Source organism: Salvelinus sp. IW2-2015, linkage group LG2, assembly GCF_002910315.2.
Source record: "Salvelinus sp. IW2-2015 linkage group LG2, ASM291031v2, whole genome shotgun sequence".
NCBI lineage: Eukaryota > Metazoa > Chordata > Actinopteri > Salmoniformes > Salmonidae > Salvelinus > Salvelinus sp. IW2-2015.
Window position 1 is genome coordinate 12,813,599 of NC_036839.1, and position 24,076 is coordinate 12,837,674.

Genomic DNA, 24,076 nt, shown 5'->3' on the forward strand with positions numbered 1-24,076 from the left:
CTTCCTGGAAGGGACATCCACCCTGTATGCATCCCACATGGCATCCTATTCCCTATACAGTGCACTGCCCTGGTCGTAAGAGGTGCACTACGTAGGGAATAGGATGCCATTTGGGACGCGMTGTTTTTGTCAGGCTCTGGCCCAGTGGTTCCACACAGTCCTGCCTACTGGCTGTGAAATGGTTTCTTTGAATCGTTTCTCTGTTTTGTCTACAAGAAGCACCCCTGCGATGTTCTTTCTTATACACAACACGCGGTATGAACTCTGCAGTATGAACTATTGGGTCCTGGTGGGCTATTTTCCTCTCATGTCAACAGATTACCAGAACTCCCCTAGCCTCCAGTGAGCTGGAAAGCTGTATTTGTTAGTTTTTTTGGGGGGGGGCATAAAGTCCCACGCTCTCTCTCTCTTTCTACTTCTCTAGTCTAAACAGTTCCTCCAGCACCAGTGATCGMACAGCGTAGCCAGTCAAACTGCACACCTGCTTTTAAGAGACCATTATGAAAGTGGAATGTGCGGAGAAAAGCATATACCAGTGATCTCTGCGCTCAGAGATTTAATATCATGTGTAATGTGGTGCAGTGCTGAGAGCATGAGGATAAGCACAATGTGTTGGCGTCTCACACACACACACAGAGTACACTAGCGCTGTTAGATTACCTTGTGCAGTGTTTGAGCTTTATTTKGAAAGATGAGCAGTTACAACATCACCCCTGGACATATTTTGCTAGATGTCACTAAAAAGATGTCATTGTCTCAAAGACCTTGAGATTTTATGAACTTCCTCAGAGACTATCTATAATAACTAGACTKGGAGTAAGCTTGACTTGATAACTAGATTTAGTCTGTTTTTATTTGTCATCGTAGACCTGATTCTTGACCAGAACATACGTTTTCCTCTCGCATATTCTGTACATCTCTAAAGCGGCTGCCATGAAGGATTGATCATTTCCATTAAAGTATATCAGTGTGTTTTCCTGTCAGGAAATATACACATGGCGCTCTCTGTTTCTGTCCCTGTTTAAGATGTGTGTGTGTGTGCGTGTGCTAGAGCCAGAGCCACACTGTGGATTTTCCTACTTCCTGAGGAAACTGCAGTGTTGTTTGTCTCTCTCTCTCTGTGGTGGAGCAGGGTTGAGCAGTGTTCCCATCTCCGTAACCCTCTCTGCAGCAGGCACAGGCTGCACATGACCATTACAGAGCCAGAGGAGAGCAGCGAGGAGGGGACAAGTCAAGGCAGGGGAGGGAGGAAGGGAGGGAGGGGGGAGCATTGGCTAGCACTCTTCTGAGCCGAATGAGTCTCCAGTCAGGAGAKGTTCTCGGAGCACCTACAGAAGTGGTGGAGAGGAGGCGTGAAAAGTGGGCACCCTGAAGCCACAGAGACCTTGTCCAATTTCCTCTTGAGTGCTGTGGCTGTGACTACCTCTTGAGGAGTGGAGTGCTGTGACTGTGGCTGGGTGATGCTTTATGGAATGGACAACAGCTGGGCTGAAGAAAGAGTGAGCTAAGCTAGCTAGATTACCGCCTCCTCAGCCACACGCAATTAAGGTGAGTGGGAAATGGCTGTGTGGGATGTATGTAGGTCTAGTTTGTGTGTGTGTACATGTAGGTCTAAAAGTGTAATGCGGGTTTATACATGTGTATGTATACATGAATGTGTTTTTTGAGTCTCTCTTCATATGACGTGCTGCAGTGCTTGAAGCCCGGCTGAGAGACAGGGCGAGAGAGCCCAGGCAGAGTCCTAGACACGCAGCCTCGCTGGGGTTAGATAATTACAAGAGTCAGATGCTGATTCCTGCATTGCTCCCTGAGGAGCAGCTAGTAGAAGCAAGGCGGAATAACACTCTTTTTGCCCAGGCTAAAGTGGTGCTTCTATCTCTGTGTGTGGGCTGTACATTATCATGCGTGTGTGTGGCTTAAATTGTTTGTTTGTTTTCCAAGGCATATCATTTCCCCACGTTATTGGCGTGTGATTGTGCTTGTTTTTGTACATCTATTGTGTAGTCTGGTTCTTTGCGTGTACAGGCACTGTCTCTGTTCTTCATTCCTTCTTGTCATCGTCTTCATCATCAACATCATCAGTGGAGAAGCCTGTGTCTTTTTTTATTTTACCAGGAAGTACCAGTTTTACAAGGGAGACCTTGTATAAGGCATGGCATCTCTGACCTTGTGTTAGGCATGGCATCTCTGACCTTGTGTTAATGTGTCTTGTCCTTTTTGTCTTTCTGCAGGAGCTCCAGTTTGAGAGGCTGACCAGGGAGCTGGAGGTAGAGAGACAGATTGTGGCCAATCAGCTGGAAAGATGCAGACTCGGGGCCGAGTCGCCAGGCGCTGCTAGCGACAGGTGATGAGAACACACGCACACACGCAGTGTAGTGTAATATGCTCGTCATAGCTTGGCACATGGCTTCTTCCTCAGTCACAGCAGTTGGCGTACTCCATAGTATAGCCTCTTGACAAGAGAATACAGCGGCAGTGTAATGAAATCTGATTGGACAGTGTATACGGAACAGAGACGGAGGCGTCATCTTCGACCCTCTCATCAATTCACCTGTCAGTTTGACTCGCCATTACATTGCTGAGATAAGTAAAAACAGTAGGTTGTCTATGGTAGCAGATACTGGAGAAGATGGCAGGAYGTTTGCTGGTCTAGGCGTAAGCCTATTTTATGCCCTACGCAATTATGCAATGCAAGAACACAATTAGCTACGCAAAATTGCCGTCCTGCATACTTGTGTCGAGTTACAAATTGCGCCACTGCACACGTTTGTGTATTTTTACTAGGCAAGTACGCCAAGCATTTTGCGTAGCTTATTGCGTTGCATACTTGCAAAGGGCAGGGATTTTCAAACTTTTCTTGCCCAGTAACCCCCGACCAGGCAAACCCACGACCCAGGGACTCCCATCATACTATATGTTAGCAAAAAATTATAGATTTGGTAGACAGTTTCATTCTTTTGACCACTCCACAGTTCATTGGAAGAGGAAGTGTGAACTCTTACCTTTCTAGCTAATGTACTATTTATCTTGGCGGCGTAGAGAAAATGCTGCAGTTTTGAAGCAAATGTTGTGCAATTCTACATAGTTTGGCATGCAGCTGAGAGACAATTCGACAGTTTTAAAGCTAATTTCCTGCAATTCCATGCATTTTGCCATTGCTAGTGCTGGGTTCCTCTGCTCAAACAGAACAAAATCAATGGCCATGTTTGTCTACTCAGACAATTAATCCACAGATAAATGGGAAAACCAAGTTAGTTTCTAGTAATTTCTCCTTCTTCAGGCTTCTTCTTCTTTGGACTTTATATGGTGGTTGGCAACCYACTTTAAGGTGCATTACCACCACCAACTGGAGTGTGTACCTCAGTTCATCTTTCAATCACCCACGTATATTGGGTATATGTTCCTAAAAGCCAATGAGATGGGAGAGGCAGGACTTGCAGCGCATCAAGCGTCCAGTTCTATTTTAGCGTCTGGCTACGCCGACGCTCGTGAGCAGTGTGGGTGCAATGATTGAATAACATGTATGTGTAAATGTATTTTGCAACGCAAGCGGTGTGGTCAGCATGTAAGGGAATAGGGTGCCATTTGGTCCTTGTATTCCCCACATGTCAGTTAGGATTATGCTCTGTGCTGTTCCTCCTCATGCCTCACTGGCTACCAGACACATCTGTCCACAGGAGGCTTCATTTATTTACAATAGTCAACATTACCTTCAAATCGCTGCGCTTTTCCTATGTCTGGCTAAATCTCCTGCATGCTTACTTTGCGATGCTGTATGGATGTCATGTTACGTATATCTGTTGGTGGGTTTATTTGAAGAACTGTTCAGATTTAGTCACCCTATTCACTGCTTTTGACAAGCTCTGGTGAAAGTAGTGCACTATATTGGAAATTGGGTGCCATTTGGGACATTTTACAATTTAGTAATTTAGCACATGCTTTTATCTAATGCGATTTACAGTAAGTGCATTCATCTAAAGATAGCTAGTTAAGACAACCACATCACAGTCGTAGTAATTACATTTTTCCTCAAACAAAGTCAGTGCTAGTAGGGAAAGACAATTGCATATTTGGCGGGGGGGTGGGGGGGGTCTTATTTAAGATGCTATTTGAAGAGGTAGGGTATTATTTGGTTTCAAGTGCTCCAGCTATGCAGCATTGAATCACACTGATTAACTTTGGGGGGATCATAGCACCTGATGTAGTGTTGAGTAGGAATGTTAATGGTGAAATGCAGCAAGGGAAATAAGAGGAGGTTAATGGACTGTGGCATGTTAGGGAAATTGCTTAATGAACACATGTTAGTGGCACTTATTAATACTGGTTGTTTCTGTTGGTTTTTAATATATCCGCTTTAAATCAGTTATCCATTGTGCTGACGTGACCAGTTTTGGTCTGGTTTTAGCGTAATGGCCAACAACATGTTGAATTATGTGGGATATTTGGCTGCGTCTGAAATTATGTCCCATATTACTCATGTTATGCTCGAATTTTGACCAAGTCCCATAGAGCTCTGGTAAAAAGTAGTGCACTTTATAGGGACTATGGTGCCATTTCGGACACACCCAGTGTATACAACGTATTGTGTATAGAGCAAGTATTCCCAAACTGGGGTATGCGTACCCCCAGGGGTACACACAATGCCGTCGGGGGTACGCCAAATAAAAATGTGATTCACATAAAACAATTTTTTTTTTTTTTTTTCACATTTTCAAACAGTCCATTTATATTTTTCAACGGGGCTATACATTTAGGTGAGTTTTTTTTCTTGCCTGAGCAGCCTCGTTTCACTGGCAAAAATAAAATTAAACCATCTAGTGTTCAGCGAAATAACAACACAATGTCAAATACAGGTAGCCTAGTCAAGTAATTAACATCCAATCACATTAACCGTTACTCTCTCGTGGGAATTGCACTAACGTTCCATATGTAGCCAAACGTAGCTGCTGCTCATGTTGGTATCTTTACTGATGGCGCAAAAGCCATGACAGGGAGACATAGTGGAGAGGTAATGCGCGTGCAAGCAGTTGCTTCCGACGCCACTTTGGTACACTGCAGCATCCACCGAGAGGCTCTTGCTGCCAAGGGAATGCCTGACAGCTTGAAATATGTTTTGGACACTACAGTGAAAATGGTTAACTTTGTTAAAGCAAGGCACCTGAACTCTCGTGTATTTTCTGCACTATGCAGTGATATGGGCAGCGACCATGTAACGCTTTTATAACATACAGAAGTGCGCTGGTTATCAAGGGGCAAAGTATTGACACGTTTTTTTAAATTGAGAGACGAGCTTAAAGTTTTCTTTACGGACCATAATTTTCACTTGTCCTGGCCGCCTGCATTCTCTGTCTGCATTTAACAAGGACAACACACAGGTCTTTCCATCATTGTATGATTTTTTTGGTGTGCAAATGAACTCAAGCTTACGGACAATGTCTGTCAAATGTGATATAGCGAAAGACCTGAGTGAGTTGGGTGCGCAATTACGCAGGTACTTTCGCGAAACGGATGACACAAACAACTGGATTCGTTATATTTTTCATGCCCTTCCTCCTGTCCACTTACTGATATCTGAACAAGAGAGCCTAATCGGAATTGCATCAAGCGGTTCTGTGAAAATTGAATTTAATCAGAAGCCACTACCAGATTTCTGGATTGGGCTGCGCTCAGAGTATCCTGAACCTTGCAACCACGTACCTATGTGAGAGTGGATTCTCGGCCCTCACTAGCATGAAAACTCTATTCAGGCACAGACTGTGTGTGGAAAATGATTTAAGACAGACTCTCCAATACAACTCAACATTGCGGAGTTATGTGCATCCTTTCAAGCACACCCTACTCATTAACCTGTGGTGAGTTATTCACCATTTCCGATTAACAATTAAGCATCTATATGTAAGATGGTTAAATAAAGAGGGACATTATTGATTATTGTTATTTGTGCCCTGGTCCTGTAAGAGCTCTTTGTCACTTCCCACGAGCCTGGTAGTGACGACAACTCACATTCATTCTTATGTTAAGTTATTGTAGTGTGTGTGGCAGGCTTACAACGATGCCAAAAAACAACATTTGAGAGTGCTGACCCTGGTGCTAGAGGGGGTACACAGCTGGAGGTTGAATGTTTGAAGGCGTACGGGACTATAAAAAGTTTGGGAACTGCTGGTGTAGAGGACATGAGGTCTCTACTTTCTAGTGCTATGTCTCTTTGTGGCTTGCCCGTTAGGACTCATTTGCCTTAGCCTGTATAGTTCTATGTGGGTATAGTGCTCCAGCCTCCAGCTCTTGAAAGTAGAGTGTAACCTAAATCATGAAAGCTCTTTCTGGGATTTAATAACCCTGGGGCCCTCATAGGAAGCATCTCCTCGCCGCAGACCTCAGCTACGTCCAAATGGCACCCTATGTAGTGCACTACTTTCTGGAGCTGGTCAAAAGTAGCACGCTACATGGGGAATAGGGTGCCATTTGGGACATGGCCCCAGACTACCTGCATGGCTCCAGCAGGCCAACAGCAGCTCTCCATGTGTGAGTGTCCATTACAGAGCTCAGGGCTCCCAGAGCTGCTGCAAAGAGGAGCTGAAGATCAGCCTGGACAGAGAGGGAGGCTCTCCATACAAAGTCTACAGGGGAAATGGTGTCAACCAGGCTATTTACTGCTATTTCCTCCACAAGCTCGATCCACTCTCATCCTCAGTGAGAGTGGATCTAGCCATGATATTTATCATATTTTTAGATAGTTAAATACCAAAGTACCAGCACCATTTTCTCCCTACAGGATAGGGGTKATTTCCTGTGGTCATAATCTCAGCACTCACAAGTGATATAGGCTTAGCCCTTCATCATAACAGTGAGTGGTTTTACAGGGTTATTTTGAGCCTTTGTATACCTTGTATGGAATGAAATTCAATCATGTGATGGCCATGGCCAGTTGGGAGAGGTTGTGGCCTTTTTGGTGACCCTAGCCAGAGTAATCAGCTTTGGCAGGTCATTGTGGCCAGTGAGTTGCACACAGCTGGGCTGGCTGGTTGTGTGGCGCTGCCTGTACTGTGTTGACTGGAGAGCTGGGAAATGTACCCTTTACTAACTGAGCAGGGCTGTTGAACGCTCCCTGGTCTGTACTGACTGTACAATATGGGTAAAGCTTCCTGTATTACTGACTGAGGAGAGCTTTGAAACACTCCCTGACTGAGGATGGCTCGTGAACGCTCCCTATACTGTGATGTAATGCTCCCTACTTACTCCCTGGTCTGTAGTGAAGCAGCGTCCAGAATAGAGCCATCACAATCAGTCTGGGGGAGAGAGAGAGAGAGTCATTGGTGTCCCACTGTGGGATCAATACAGACCTCCACAGGCCTGTAAAGAAAACATGCACAGTAATTTTCACACCTTTTTAACAGCCTGTGAAGAAGGAACGAGAGGGCAATCCCGGGGAGATTTGTGTCTGAAAATGGAACAGACTACCCTAGACCTAAAGTCAGCACTTAGCTCAGTAGCCCGTCCGGCCCAACAATAGAGGTGACACCATGCTAAAGTGTTCTGTTGGGGCTCATTACATTCCATTACACCTCCAGTACTGGACTACTTCTTCATACAGTGCATTCGGAAAGTTTTGAGACACCTTGACTTAAAAAWATATATATATTACATTACAGCCAGCCTTACTCTAAAATGGATTAAATTGTTTTTGTCCCTTATCAATCCACATACAATACCATAATGACACAGCACAAACAAAAGACACCTACTCATTCCAGGGTTTTTCTTTATTTTTTACTAATTTCTACATTGTAGAATAATAGTGAAGACATCAAAATTATGAAATAATACATATGGAATCATGTAGTAACCAAAAAAGTGTTAAACAAATCAAAATATATTTGAGATTCTTCAAAGTAGCCACCCTTTGCCTTGATGACAGCTTTGCACACGTTTGGCATTCTCTCAACCAGATTCATGAGGTAGTCACCTGGAATGCATTTCAATTAACAGGATAATTTGTGGAATTTCTTTCCTTAATGCATTTGAGAACTCTGGAGCAGGTTTTCATCACGGATCTCTCTGTACTTTGCTCCGTTCATCTTACCCTCGATACTAACTAGTCTCCCAGTCCCTGCATCTGAAAAACATCCCCCGGCATGATGCTGCCAACACCTCGCTTCACCCTAGGGATAGTGCCAGGTTTCTTCCAGATGTGACGCTTGGCATTCAGGCCAAAGAGTTCAATCTTGGTTTCATCAGACCAGAGAATCTTGCTTTTCATGGTCTGAGAGTCCTTTAGGTGCCTTTTGGCAAACTCCAAGCTTTTTACTGAGGAATGGCTTCCGTCTGGCCACTCTACCATAAAAGCCTGATTGGTGGAGTGCTGCAGAGATGGTTGTCCTTGTGGAAGGCTCTTGCATCTCCACAGAGGAACTCTGGAGTTCTGTCAGTCACCATCGGTTAAAAACCTTTTTTTGCTTTGTCATTATGGGGTATTGTGTGTAGATTGATGAGGAAAAAATACAGGCATCAGGGGTAGTACGACTTGATCAGCGGCCAAACTTTCTGGTTGGGTTGAGACCTCCCACTGGGGGAATGGAAGCTCCGGAGTGAAATTTCCATGAGGTACAGATCTAGGATCAGCTTCCCCTCCCCCAATACTAAAGTTAAAGGGATACTTCTGGATATCTACTTCCCCAGTCAGATTAACTTGTAGAAGTCTATGGTATCTGATATAGACTTCCAGTCATTGCGCATTAAAATAGTATCCACTAGTTCATCTGACTCTGGGGAAGTAGTCAAAATCCCGACGTCTCCATTTAAAGGAGAAATCCACTCAACTATGTTTTGGTAAGTTTTCATTATTACAAATCAACTGTATTTATAAAGCCCTTCTTACATCAGCTGATATCTCAAAGTGCTTTACAGAAACCCAGCCTAAAACCCCATGCAGGTGTAGAAGCACGGTGMTTAAGAAAAGCTCCCTAGAAAGGCCAGAACCTAGGAAGAAACCTAGAGAGGAACCAGGCTATGAGGCGTGGCCAGTCCTCTTCTGGCTGTGCTGGATGGAGATTATAACAGAACATGGCCAAGATGTTCAAATGTTCATAGATGAAGCAGGGTCAAATAATAATAATCACAGTGGTTGTCGAGGGTGCAACAGGTCAGCACCTCAGGAGTAAATGTCAGTTGGCTTTTCATAGTCCACTGTTGATATGGTCTCAAATGTTTTAAATGTCAGCAGTCAAGTTTTCAAGATATTGGACATAATGATGCAAAATAATTCAGCAAATGCATGTTGCGTTATGTGGCCAGTGACACTTTGGTTCTTGGTGGACTAATGATAAAAATACAGAAAGATTGTTTTTGAGTGTTTTCCTTAACCATTTGTGGGGGGAAATGCAACACTGACCCAAGATCAGCGTCTACGGGCAACTTCACACCCCACTGGAATGGAAGGCGTAAACACTTCCCCTTTGTAGCTTACCAACGGACTGATGTGGTTGTGAGCTAAAGTTTTGCTGTCAGGTATGTTTTAGTTGTTGTAATGTTTGTGAGTATCAGCAGTTTACTGCCTGTCTCCCTCCACTCACCCAGGCTGCTGTGACTGTGAGACAGGGTATGATGAAAGCAAGAGTTTGTGGCCACGTCCCAAAGGGCACCCTATTCCTTATATAGGGCACTATTTTGACCAGAGCCTTATGGTCCACCCCTATAGGCCCTGGTCAAAAGTAGGGCACTATAAAGGAAATAGGGTGCCATTTGGGATGTACAGTTATGCCACTTCATCTGCCATGGCTCAGTGGAGCACACCTCTCCTAGCTTCCTCTTTTAATTGCCTGCGCCTCGTTGGCATGTAGATCGCCCTCCCCTAATTCCAGTGGTGTAAGGTACTTTTTCTTGCCACTGTAGGTATGTGAACTCTTTGGGATTACCTGGATTTCTGCATAAATTGGTCATCAAATTTGATCTGATCTTCATCTAAGTCACAACAATATACAAACAGTTTGCTTAAACTAATAACACACACAAATTATCGTATTTGTCTTGTCTATATTGAATATATAATTTAAACATTCACATTTAAACATTGGGGAAAGTATGTGAACCCCTAGGCTAATGACTTCTCCAAAAGCTAATTGGAGTCAGGAGTCAGCTAACRAGGAATCCAATCAATGAGATAAGATTGGAGATGTTGGTTAGAGCTGCCTTGCCCTATAAAAAAACACTCACAAAATTAGAATTTTCTATTCACAAGAAGCATTGCCTGATGTGAACCGTACCTCAAACAAAATAAATCTCAGAAGACCTAAGATTAAGAATTGTTGACTTGCATAAAGCAGGAAAGGGTTACAAAAGTATCTCTTAAAGCCTTGATGTTCATCAGTCCACGGTAAGACAAATTGTCTATAAATGAAGAAAGTCCAGCACTGTCGCTACTCTCCCTAGGAGTGGCCGTCCTGCAAAGATGACTGCAAGAGCACAGTACAGAATGCTCAATTAGGTTAAGAAGAATCCTCGCTACTGGCAAAATATTCTGTGGACAGATGAAACTACAGTTTAGTTGTTTGGAAGGAACACAACACTATGTGTGGAGAAGAAAAGGCACAGCTCACCAACATCAAAACCTCATCCCAACTGTAAAGTATGGTGGAGGGAGCATCATGGTTTGGGGCTGCTTTGCTGCCTCGGCCTGGACAGCTTGCTATCATCGACGGAAAAATGAATTCCTAAGTTTATCAAGACATTTTTCAGGAGAATGTTAGGCAATCTGTACGCCAATCAGAAGTTGGGTGATGCAACAGGACAACGATCCAAAACACAGTAAATCAACAACAAAATGGCTTCAACAGAAGAAAATACGCCTTCTGGAGTGGACCAGTCAGAGTCCTGACCTCAACCTGATTGAGATGCTGTGGCATGATCTCAAGAGAGCAGTTCACACCAGACATCCCAAGAATATTGCTGAACTGAAACAGTTCTGTAAAGAGGAATGGTCCAATATTCCTCCTGACCGTTGTGCAGGTCTGATCCGCAACTACAGAAAACGTTTGGTGGAGGTTATTGCTGCCAAAGGATGGTCAACCAGTTATTAAATCCAAGGGTTCACTTACTTTCCCCACGCTGCACTGTGAATGTTTACACGGTGTGTTCAATAAAGGTATGAAAACGTTTAATTGTTTGTGTTATTAGTTTAAGCAGACTGTGTTTGTCTATTGTTGTGACCTAGATGAAGATCAGATCAAATTTTATGACCAATTTTTATACACAAATCAAGGTATTTCCAAAGGGTTCACATTTTTTTCTTGCCACTAAGTAAAAATACTTTAAAGTACTAAAGTAGGTTTTTTGGGTGTCTGTACTTTACCATTCATATTTTTGACTACTTTTTCTTCACTACATTCCAAAATAAAATTTTATTTTTACTCCATACATTTTCACTGCCATTCAAAAGTACTCAAATAGTCKAATTCACACACTGATCAAGAGAACATCCCTGGTCATCTCTACTGCCTCTGATCTGGCGGACTCACTAAACACATGCGTCGTTTGTAAATGATGTCTGAGTGTTGGGATGTGCCCCTGGCTATCTGTAAATTAAAAAATAAAATAATAATTGTGCCTGCTGGTTTGCTTAATACAAGGAATTTGATWCTTAAGTATATTTTAGCAATTACATTTTCTTTTGATACTTAAGTATATTTAAAACCAAATACTTTTACTCAAGTAGTATTTTACTGGGGGGGCTTTCACTTTTACTTGAGTCATGTTCTGTTAAGGTATCTTTACTTTTACTCAAGTATGACAATTAGGTACTTTTTCCACCACTGCCTAATTCTATAAGATCCAATCAGCGAAATGGCAACAGCAGCTGGGTCGTCCCATGCTTTCTGTCGCAGTTTTAGTAATTTATTTTTAAATCATCACTATGTCTAATAAATCAGTGTGTGTGTTTATTTAATGAAAATAACTAATAATTAATTTATTTCCTGAGCCTTCTTTGGCCATTGCTCAGCCCTGATTGGTTGATTAGGATGGTCTAGAGCCCACGCCCTTACCCAGATGAACAGTCATTGGTTTATTATAATAGGATCACATTGTGACGTCATGATGTGGGCCAAAAGTTCCATCCCACCTGATCAGGCTGAAATTCCAGATTTTTTRCCCCGAACAGCTCTTACACAAAAAGGGCATTATCATTTTCACAATTTCAGTGTGTCATTTCGACCTCCTAGTGTGGAAATATTATTTACAAAAACAGGAAAATCACGTTTTTATCTGCATACTGCCCCTTTATGTTATAATCAATTAAGTGCCCTTTAATATAGACCTCATGGAGAATTCAATAAATCTCTTTTTTAATATGAATAAAGACTTGTTAAAGTGCCAAAATTCAGCATTTTGACATGTACCCTATGTGACTTCCAGGAAGATTTTAACCCACTAAACCTCCAGTTTTCAACATTATTGTAAAGCCCTATTTATTTCTGTTGCTTTGACTGAGTCATTTCTTAAGATTGATATTTATTTCCTGTGATTAGTGAACACATTTTAAGGTAAAAAAACCTGTCCGTCATTTTAAGGTCAACCCTGTTACGTGAACTGAACTCTCATTTTAATAAGGTGAAACTATTCGTTAAAAAAAATGTATCTAAAGAAACAGTGAACATCTAATAGTCAAATCACAGTGTAAAAGCAGGTGAGCAGGTTCTACTCTTTTTGGCCATTGTCTGGTGTTTCGTGGTGGAAAACAGAGCGGATCAAGCACAACACGTCAACCCTGTTACCCATAAATAGGCTAGAAATGTTTTCAATTACTTCCTGTTGCACACTTCCTGTCACAATGGGATTTATGGCTGATTTAAGATGAAATCATCAACCCTCTTACTCTATTTGGCACTTAAAAGAATCTTACAATAGTACTTTTTCTATTCAACCTCTTTGATGAGAACATGTTTTTTTAACATGTGCTCTTTCTGACAGAATGTTAAAATGAGGTGAAATCAAATGTTTTTTTTCCCACCAAGTTGCACATCTCAAAAGGCAACAAACTGGTGGAATGAGCCAGGTGCATGGCAATAATGACCCGCTAGATATTTCCTTGGAAAGCATAAGGGTGGGAACCCTGCTTTTAGGTCCAGCGCTCACACAAGTCTTCTAGATGGCTTGATTTATTAGAAATGACCTGTAAATTGCTCTGTTTGAAATGTCATTTTCTAATTGTAGCTGGCTGGTCCAGGTGGCTATTAGTTAAAGCTTTTGCAGGTTTGGACTTGGTGCGCCTGTGTTTAGTGCTGCTCTGCTTTGAGGCCCCCCCCCCCCCTATAATCATGTTGAAGTGGCTGAGGTATACTATAGCGGAGAAACTTGGGGCCTAGTTTTATGGCCTCTTACAGACGGAGGGTGCATCCCAAATGGCACCCTATTCCCTACATATTGCAGAAAGTTTATCCAGAGCCAAATAGGATCTACTGTATGTACTTTGCGCCCTGGCCAAATGTAGTACACTACACAGAGGGTAAGGTGCCCACTTGGGACACTACAACAGAGTGGCTCTCTGGTTGGCTTCAGTTGAAGTGGCCTCATCCGTTAAGCCCTGACCCTCCTGCCTCAGCACTTTCCTAGGCCCATCATTGGGATGGCTGCCTCTAGTCTCTGGCATCAGTTTGAGCTATCTGCCTGCCCACTTCTCCACTGATCCAGGACCAGGCACCACTGACCCCACCATCCATCACACTCCCCACCTATGGGTCCACACACTCCCCACCTATGGGTCCACTTGGCTCTGCAGTACCAGCATGCTCAGCTTGCGTCCAAAATGGCACCATACTCCCTACGTAGTACACTGCTTTTGACCAGGGAATAGTAGTGCACTGTATAGGGAATAGGGTGCCATTTGGGGCGTAGCCTCCGTGTTTGTCTGAAGGCCGTAATGTGTTTTAACATGGACTCTGTCAGGCCACCAAGCTTTATACCTCCTTATTCTTGGGAGACAACGGTCCCTTTATTGCTGAGGAAATATCCACCAAATATCCATCAGCACGCAGTAGTAACTCAGAACAGGCAGATCCGTTTATGTGTGCATCCATCCGTATTTGCACACGTCCGTCTGTCCACGTATGTGTGTGTACACGTGTCCTGCTTGCCTGTTTGTCTGTTTTATTATCGTTGGGGCATTAGTATTTTTGCTCAGAGATCAATAGTTTTTTTTCTATTTACTTTAGTAGCAGAGCTAGCAGCTTGTCTTCAGCCTCCAAGCCTATCAGACCCCATCAGGATGGATGGCCAAGCCTGACCTTTTCCGTTTATTCGCAAAGTGTGTTTCTCAAGGACCGGCGAGGATGAAAAATAACCGACACAACCTCAGGGAAAAGGATGATCCTCCTCGTTGTCTGTCGTGGCTGTAAAGATCACCTGTCACGAAGGCCTCTTCTGCAACTAGAGAGGAGAAGCAGCCATTTTGAATAGTATTTAAATGCTTGGTTGTAGCCATGTTATTTGTATGTTGGCATATGCTGCACTGGCCACAATTACCGATCTATGAATTCTCTGGTTGCATCTGAACTGACAATGTTCTTTCAATTTCATGTTTTTGATTTGTTGGTGTGCATCCCAAATGGCACCTTATATAGTGCACTACTTTGGGCCAGAGGCCTATTTCAGGAACACCTTTATCTCAAGCACAAGTGAAATAGGGCCATTTATAAGCATTCGGAGGATGTCTGCTGGATATCTTCTATATGAATTTAAACAAGTGTCCTGTTGAGAACATTCCCTTTCTGTCTTATATTTGTCCATGTATCTAAGACCTTCTCTCTCTTTTTGTCTTTCAGCTCGTCTGAGAAGTCCCTCCCCTGGAGATCTGCAGGTACGGTCTGATCATCCTTCCCTACACCATGTTTGACACATTCCCTATTCCCTTTATAGTGCACACATTTTGACCAGGACATAAAGGCCTCTGGTCAAAAGTAGTGCACTATATAGTGAAACGGGTGCCATTTATGACACAAAGTCCATGTCACCATACACTGATTGATATTCTTGTGAATCATTGCAAACCATACCAGGCCATGGATGCAGTGCATTCAGAAATTATTCAGACCCCTTCACTTTTTCCAAATGTTATGTTACAGCCTTATTCTAAAATTGATAAAATAGTTTTTCTCATCAATCTACACACAATACCCCATAATGACAAGGCAAAAAATATTTTTTAGACAATTTATAATTAAAGGAAAACTGAAATCACATTTACGTAAGTATTCAGACCTTTTACTCAGTACTTTGCTGAAGCACCTTTGGCAGTGATTACAGCCTCGAGTCTTCTTGGATATGACGCTACAAGCTTGGCACAACTGTATTTGAGAAGTTTCTCCCATTCTCCTCTCAAGCTAAGGTTGGATGGGGAGCGTCGCTGCACAGCTATTTTCAGGTCTCCAGAGATGTTCGATCGGGTTCAAGTCCGGGCTCTGGCTGGGCCACTCAAGGACATTCAGAGACTTGTCCCATCGGGTTCTTGGTCACCTCCCAGACCAAGGCCCTTCTCCCCCGATTGCTCAGTTTGGCCGGGCGGCCAACTCTAGGAAGAGTCTAGTGGTTCCAAACTTCCATTTAAGAATGATGGAAGCCACTGTGTTCTTGGGGACCTTTAATGCTGCAGATATTTTTTGGTACCTTTCCCCAGATCTGTGCCTCGACACAGTCCTGTCTCGGAGCTCTACGGACAATTCCTTCGATCTCATGGCTTGGTTTTTGCTCTGACATGCACTGTCAAATGTGGGACCTTATATAGACAGGTGTACACCTTTCCAAATCATGTCCAATCAATTGAATGTACAACAGGTGGACTCCAAGTTGTAGAAACATCTCCAGGATGATCAATGGAAACAGGATGCACCTGAGCTAAATTTCAGAGTCTCATAGCAAAGGGTCTGAATACTTATGTAAATAAGGTATTTCTGTTTTTTAAAATAAATTAGCAACAATTAGCAAAACCTTTTTCACTTTGTCATTATGGGATATTGTTTGTAGATTGATGATAATTTTCCGTTATTTAATCCATTTTAGAATAAGGCTGTAATGTAACAAAATGTGGAAAACGTCAAGGGGTCTGAATACTTTCTTAATGCACTGTATACACAGTTTATTAGGGACACCACCACTTTCACGAAATTGATCGTTCCTGCAGACAATGAGTCAGGTGGCCGTGGCTTATATAAAAGCAGGGCATCGATGCATTCAGTTACTGTTCGATTGAACGTTAGCGACTTTGAGCGTGGTATGTTTGTTGGTGCCAGGCGCGCCGGATCCATTATCTCAGAAACGGGCGCCCTCCTGGGCTTGGGATTTTCACGTGAGACAGTGTCTAGGGTTTACCGAGTATAATGCGACAAACAAAGAAATATCCAGTCAGCGGCAGTCCTGTGGGCGAAAACAGCTTGTTGATGAGAGATCAAAGGAGAATGGCAAGAATTGTGCAAGCTAACAGGCGGGACAAATAACAGCGCCGTACAACAGTGGTGTGCAGAACGACATCTCGGAACGCACAACTCGAAGATCCTTGTCATGAATGGGCTATTGCAGCCTCCGGGTTCCATTCGTACAAAGTGAAAACAAGAAAACGCGGCTCCAGTGGGCACGCGATCACCAGCACTGGACAATTGAGGAGTGTAACATTGCGTGGAACATGACAGCGAGTTCAGTTTATTTTAGTGGCCTGCGAAGTCCTCAGACCTCGACCCAATATAGCACCTTTTGAGGTGAGATGGAACGGTCTGTTGAATGTACCGCCATCCAATCTGTAGCAAACTGCGTGATGCCATCGCGTCAGCATGGACCAACATCCCTGTGGAACGTTTCCTACACCTTGTAGAATGCGCCAAAGAATTCAGGCTGTTCTGGAGACAGTGGGACCCGGTACTAGATGGGCTCCTTCAATGAATGACAGAATATCTCCCATTTGGTTAAATCGAGTTGATGATTATACAGATGGCTCATGAATAATGAATGAATAACGGAGAGATGAAGASAGGTAATAGGTATGTTAAATAAATATTCCTGTCTACTCATACCGTTTTGTTGATCATGCATTCTCTCTCTCACTATATTGACAGCAATACGAGACAGAGTGGGGAAATGTTATAGCTGTTCTTTGACATGCATAGGCGAGTGGAGTCCTTTGATAAGGCATCGAATGGATTACAGAATAAAGTTAGGAATTTTCATGCGAGACCGTCAGGATTTTGCGTCCCAGTGGGATTCGGCACGGTTAGGGAAATGGCCTGGGCTTTAGGACAGGAGAAGATATATTTCCTCTCATGCCTCTCTGAATTGTTATCAGACTTCATGTCTGTGACAGATGCCTATGTTGTGAATTGTGCATTGGCCTATCAAATTTGCCACTGTCTGAAGATTCACAATAACGGCTCAGAGGCACATGCTATTTTATAGGCTATACAGTGGCGGTTTCCTGTTGGGTTTATTAACTGCATTCAGGTCACGTGTAAATGTTGTAATTTACGGGGGTCATTTCATTATTTCGGGAAACGTAAAGAGTGTTCCCGGGACAGTCCCAGGATCCCAGATACCCACGTTAATCCCTATTACTGACTGACTTGATTCTTCTGGCACATTTCAGATTCAATATTTCTCTTTAGCTACTCCCACTCAGACCGTAACACTTTCCCTCCACTCCAGCTCTGTTTGTTTAGCACGGATCCTTGTAGGACCACAGTTACTCTGCTGCTGCTCAAATTGATAATGAAGTCCATTTTACTAATGTATTTGAAAGCTTATTAATTGTGTAATGGAACGAAGTGAATCGCTGCAGTCATTAATATTGTATTGTGGTTCTTGTCAGACTGACCCTACGGGGTATGTGTACTGTTACATTGCTTGTCTCGGTATTGTTTGGAATTTTCCACTTGTTCCAGTTGGTTCACTGCTGATAAGCCCGACTAGCAGACGGACACAGTAAGGACAAGGAGTTCCAAATGGCACCCTATTCCATAAAGTGCACTACGTTTGACCAGGGCAAATAGGCGCCCATAGAGCCTATTTTGTATAAATATTGATTTCCTCATTGTAGATGAGAAATCATCGTTAGCCACAGTAATGTATTTTTCTAATCCAAATATGAAACAGAAATGAATGCTGTTGTAGATATTAAGTGAGAGGCTGCCTGTCTGTGGAAGAGGAGAGGTTGATGTTCCTCTCCATTTATAATCAGCTGTCTAGCCATAATGGTCAGAGTTCATTTACAGGTCATTATTTTGTCACCCTTGGCACTCCTCAACTACTTATTACGTTAAGAGGTTGCATCCCAATTGGCACCCTATCATCCCAATTGGCACCCTATTCCCTATATAGTGCGCTACTGTTGGCCAGAGTCCGATGGGGGCTCTATGGGGCCTGGTCAAAAAGTTGTGCATTATAGGAAGTAGGTTGCCTGTGACTGTGCTGTCCACATTCACGAGGTTAAAGAAAGCCTCTCTCTCCACAGTAACACTTCCTCTCGAAATCCACAGGCTGGCAACGGTCGGACCTGCCGGGGGCCCGGGAGGGCAATAAGCAGCCCAGCCAGACATAGTCATTACCCTTTACAGCAGCACACTGCAGCTAATTTCACTCCAATCACACTCTCTCACCCACAACACTCTACGGCTGCATTCCCAAATTGCACCCTATTCCTGTATAGTGCACTACTTTTATCCAGAGCCCTGGTTAAAAGTAGTGTACTAAATAGGGAATAGGGTGGCCTTTGTGACGCACKTACACTTTAATACCACTGTTCTGGAGGAGGGATGTAACACTCTTTCATTGTGTACCGTCTCATTTCTCAAACGGGGTCAAGGCTCTGTAGCGATGCCCTGAGGGCAGAAATGTCACATAAAGCTCCAGTCACTGTCTACCTGAAAAGTTACTCCTAATATGCTATGAGGAGCAGGAGGGATGGGTGAAGCTTTGTTTTAGTTGTTTATGGGGAATAAAGTTGCTGTTTGGTCAGAAGTGACACCCCATTCAGATCATTTGCCATTTTTCTGTAAATACTGCTTTTAACGATTTAGTTTATCCTGTGCATGAATTTTTCATGATTTCTTTTTTCTTCTTCTCTTCCCCCCCCCCCCCTCCCCCGTCACGATGGAAATCAGTCACACGGCAAACGTGGCCTTTTGAAAGATTTAAGTGTCCGCCGCGCCGTACACAGTGGGCTAGCGAAAATCAAGTCAACCATAATAATTGCAGCAGCAGAATTTATTGAGGTGCCGTAGCTGCAGTCAACTCATGCAACTAGAGACGGCGGAGACGGCGGACTCCTGGCAAAGAAATAGGTTACTGAGACACTTACAAGCCAGAAAGGAACAGCAGAGTGGCTCCTCCATGGAATACAGCCTCCCCCTCATCCATATGCCAGCCAACAATGCCCCTCCCTCCGGTTCTGACTGGCTAGCTATTCAGTTCTGACATCCCATTGTTGCAGCTATTGCAGTGGAGCTCATTCACGCAGGTCACACTTAACTCGATTTTGATTGTGGAGCAACATTGTGCAGCAGCTTATGAGAGACATTACTGTGGTAATTCCTCCTCGTTGCCTCACTGGCTGTTCTCATGGGCTGTGACCTAAATGGCACCCTATTCACTACACTACACTATTCAATACAGGGCACTACTTTTGGCCAAAGCCATGGCTCTATATAGCGACTAGTGTGCCATGTAGGTCACAGCCGGGAAATGTTAGTTTGGAAACGGTTTTGACAAGGGGATTTTCATCAGTGTCCAGGCACAGCAAAATAGGAGCGTCACAAATTTCTCTCCTATGAGTCAGTATGACAATAAACTTAATTTACACGAGTGTGGAATTTGTTATTGCATCGACGCAAAATCCTTTAACTTCTACATCTCCTATCTCTTAGATATACACCGAGTGAACAAAACATTAAGAACAACTTCCTAATATTGAATTGTACAAAAGTGTTCCACAGGGGGTGAAGTTGGCTGGATGTCTTGGGCGGTGGACCATTCTTGATACACACAGGAAACTGTTGAGCGTGAAAAACCCAGCATCGTTGCAGTTCTTGACACAAACTGGTGCGCCTGGCACCTACTACCATTCCCTGTTCAAAGGCACTTAAATATTTTGTCTTGCTGATTCACCCTCTGAATGGCACACATGCACAATCCATGTCTCAATTGTCTCAAAGCTTAAATATCCTTCTTTAACATGTCTCCTCCTCTTCATCTACACTGATTGGAAGTGGCTTTAACAGGTGACATCAATAAGGGATCATAGCTTTCACCTGGATAGTCTGTGTCATGGAAAGAGCAGGTGTTCTAAATGTTTTGTGTACTCAGTGTATTTTTCCCATTTATACATTTGCCATTTATCAGACACTTTTATCGAAAGTGTCTAACAGTAGTGTGTACATACTGCATACATTTTGTATGGGTGATCCCAGCGGGAATTGAACCCATGATCCTGACGTTGCAAACGCCATGATATACCAAATAAGCGACACAGGTAACACTGACTTTGTCCTCCCTTTCTTTCCCAGATGCCTCGACCTCGCGGGACACCAAGTCTCGAGTGACAGACACCTCTCAGTCGCCCACCTACCGCCTCCGAACGGAGCAGGAGCAGGTGGCCCTGTACTCCCCAGAGCAGACCTCGCTCCATGAAAGTGAGGGTCTGTTACTAATGCAGCCCCTCTGTTCGACTCTCTCTCCCTCCCCCGGCAAGGCTGTGCCACTCTCTCTCTCTCAGCCCCACCAGAGTCGGAGCCTTTTAATGATGCTTTGAAGTGTTCTGCTCGGCCTCAGAAGCACATGTGATGTGTATAGTTTTAATGAGCCAGAGTATGGCTCCAGTATGGAGGGTAGGGAGGTAGAAACGGCCACTCTGAGGTCATTAGTACTGTGTGGACTAGCTAAATGTCATGTAGTGCTTTAAGGACACTCACGCGGTCTCTCTCTCTCTCTCTCCTTCTGCTCGCTCTATTTCGCTCTCCTTCTGCTCTCTCTCCCTCCTTTCCTCTCTCCTTCTGTCTCTCAGGGTCTACAGGGAACTCCCGCAGCTCCACCCAGATGAACTCGTACTCGGACAGTGGCTACCAGGATGCCAGCAGCTACTACGGCAGCCAGAACCAGAATAATCTGGCCAAGACTGACCTGAGGATGCCGCACTCTTACCCGGGCACAGGCGGCACCTCTACCCTCCTGAGGAATGCCAGGGCCGAGGGCCAGGCCCAGGTCCAGGTACACTCACGGAGCTAGAGGGCACACTGTCTGCAGCAGTCACGGCCATAGAGTTGGATAGAGGGCACACTGTCTGTGGAAGTCACGGCCCGAGTTGGATCTAGGGCAAACTGTCTGCAGCAATGACGACCATAGAGTTGGAAAGCGGACACACTGTCTGCATCAGTCACAACCATTGAGTAGGATAGACGTTTGCACTTGGCCACACTRGGACCGAAGCCAGTTTTAGCCCTCTGTGACCGCATAGATAATGCCATTGAAGTAGCCATGGCAAAGATAGGAGATGAGCTCTCTAATACATCACTATGGTCATGATTAATATACTGACTGCCACAGAGCACACAGATGCTACTGCTGGCTGGGAGATGGGATGGAAGTTAGACAAAAGAGATAAATATATCCTATAATAGTCCCATAAGACACTAGACACTTTCTGTGAGGATGTAAAATATCACATAAAAAATATTTTACGCCTCTATTAAATGTGATGCTGAAATGTTTGGTGGTTGCTCAGTAGTTTTGTCCTCGTCTGTCCTGACAGGCCCCTGTGTTAACCGCCGCAGCGCCGGGTCGAGCCATGAGGAGGGTGAGCTCGGTGCCCTCCCGGACCCAGTCCCCGGCCTACGGCAGCAGTGTGTCCCCTTCCCGAGGCTCCCTAAGGGCCACCATGGGGAGTAACTACTGCTCACCCATTGTCACAGAGCCCAAACCCCTCTCCAGTATCTTCTCCACCACCCTGCCCTCAGCCCAGCGCGCTGGCTCCCCTTACAACACCCAGAAGAGTTCCCCCGCCGCCCTGCGCCGCATGGGCAGCGCCAACTCCCGCTCAGGCAGCGCCAGCCGCACCACTTCGCCATACCAGGCCCCGGCGTCCGCCTCGGGACGCATGGGCTCCCCCTTAACAATGGTGGACGGCCCCTTACCCCTCACCCAGCAGCCAGGGGGGTCGGCGGCATTTCCGGGACGCTCCAGCATGACGGCCCAGCCCCAGCACTATGGCTCCACCCTGCCTCGCTCGTTGATCCACCACGACTCAGACCCCTACGGAGCCCAGAGCTATGACGTCTACGAGAGGATGATCCCACGGCCTGACAGCCTCACAGGTCAGCTCTTCTGTCTTCTCCTCCCTGCTACACACACACACACACACACACACACACACACACACACACACACACACAGAAAGATATCTAGAGTGGGTGTGCTCACTCTATCCAAGGGTCCACTCTCTCCAGAGATAACACATGCAGGGCAGGAGATACTGTCTGCTTCTCAAATGGCATCCTATTCCCTACAAGGTGCAATATTTCTGACCAGAGCTCTGCGAGACTACTGCCGCCTCTGCCTCCTTCACTCAGTGGTTAGTTGTTGAGCATATGCCACACATGGCGATAGCTAGTCTGTCACAGGAGCACAGGTCAACAATTTATGCCTGATAATAAGTAGATTAAGGTCGTCTCCCCGTAATCAGAGACAGACTCCAGTCTGTGGCTTTGCTGTCAAGCTTTTCCGTTGGCATGCTGTGGCACAAAGTGAGTCACTGCGCCCAACCTAGAGAGCCCTACTTTTGACCAGATCATTGTTGACCCTGGTCGGGCGCTGGTCACAAGTAGTGCACTATATAGGGAATAAGGTGCCATTTGGGACAAAAAGCCCATGTCTGTCTGTGGCATGGAACAGGGCCAGCCCCTGCCTCATGTAGACTCGCGTCCTTAACCACAGGCCACTGTTTGAAGGGAAACGCCGGAGGGTCTGGCAGGAGATCGATCGTTATGATCGTGGATGGTATGCATGTTTTCCAGCGACTCACACAGTTGGATGTATTGCCAGTGCACTTGAATACATGCAAATAGGCCTATATCCACTGAGAAAAACTATGTGCTAGAGGTACTAGATTAAGACTGGAGTTTCTTTAAGCAAATAGTGGAGCAGAAGAATAATTTACAAAGACTTTGTTTGTGTAGGTTATCTGATTTTATCCCAAGTACATAGATGATTTCCAGTTTTTTATAAATATTTCCACGCTATGAGGTTGGAATAATACTGTGGAATTGTGTAAATTATGATCATGCCTTTTAGTGTAAGAGCTGTTTGAAAAGACTGCCTGAAATTTCAGCGTGTTTTGGTGGGAAAGTTTTGGCCTGCTTGGTGACATCACCCGGCGGTAAATTAGTTAATAGTTGCAAACCTTTATGTCAATAACAGCTAGTTTTCTGTTTTCCCCTCCCCACTCAGACCTATTCCATTCAGTCCCAGAAAATTCTTGCTTGAGCAATTGCTCTTTGCTAAGAAGCTATTTTTGTTTCTTTAGGACCATTTTAATTGAAGACAATTACAGTAAGGTACTTAATTGTTACCAGAAATGATTTGATATTGAGATTGGATTTTGTTTCCCCTGTCAACTTCATTAAATTTGCAATGAGTCGTTAAGCAATGGGTGCAAGCATGCCTGCCTGCCTTCCCCCTGAGATACAGAGAACATCAGTGTGCTCTGGTTGACAGCTCCTCTAAGTAATTCATATGTTGTGTGTTGATTGATAGATCTGTTGTCGTTTCTCTTTGCGGGTGTCAGCCATAGTAGTCTGACTTGACATTTCAATGCKGGTAAATATGAGCTGCTTGACAGGGAGTCTGAAGAAAGAATGGTAGAATAATGGTAGGCTTTTCTTCTTCCACTGCGTCAGAAGTGAGCATTTGTCACTCGTTTGTCGTTCCCGCCTGAGACGTGAGTGTTGGGCAGGGCGTGTTGTCTCTAATCTTCGGTCGGGTTTTTGTTCCTCTTCGGAGGAAAGAACACTGTGGTGCAAACAGTTTGAATGAAACGACGTTCTATAATTCCTCACGACYG

The 24,076-nt window shown here is 44.4% G+C and overlaps 1 protein-coding gene across 9 annotated transcripts in view; it reads left to right on the forward strand.

The window, feature by feature from the left end:
* The window catches only part of LOC111974551 (plakophilin-4-like), a 119,701-nt gene that overhangs the window by 52,716 nt on the left and 42,909 nt on the right, over positions 1–24,076 (forward strand). For 6 of the 9 annotated variants that reach the window (XM_024002337.2, XM_024002382.2, XM_024002356.2 and 3 more), the window contains exons 3-7: positions 2,232–2,344; positions 14,811–14,845; positions 20,529–20,660; positions 21,026–21,228; positions 21,770–22,331. In XM_024002337.2, the coding sequence (XP_023858105.1) occupies positions 2,232–2,344; positions 14,811–14,845; positions 20,529–20,660; positions 21,026–21,228; positions 21,770–22,331 (1,045 nt within the window). The remainder of the gene's footprint in view (positions 1–2,231; positions 2,345–14,810; positions 14,846–20,528; positions 20,661–21,025; positions 21,229–21,769; positions 22,332–24,076) is intronic. The other 3 variants (XM_024002345.1, XM_070447111.1, XM_024002403.1) reach the window with 1 other exon arrangement.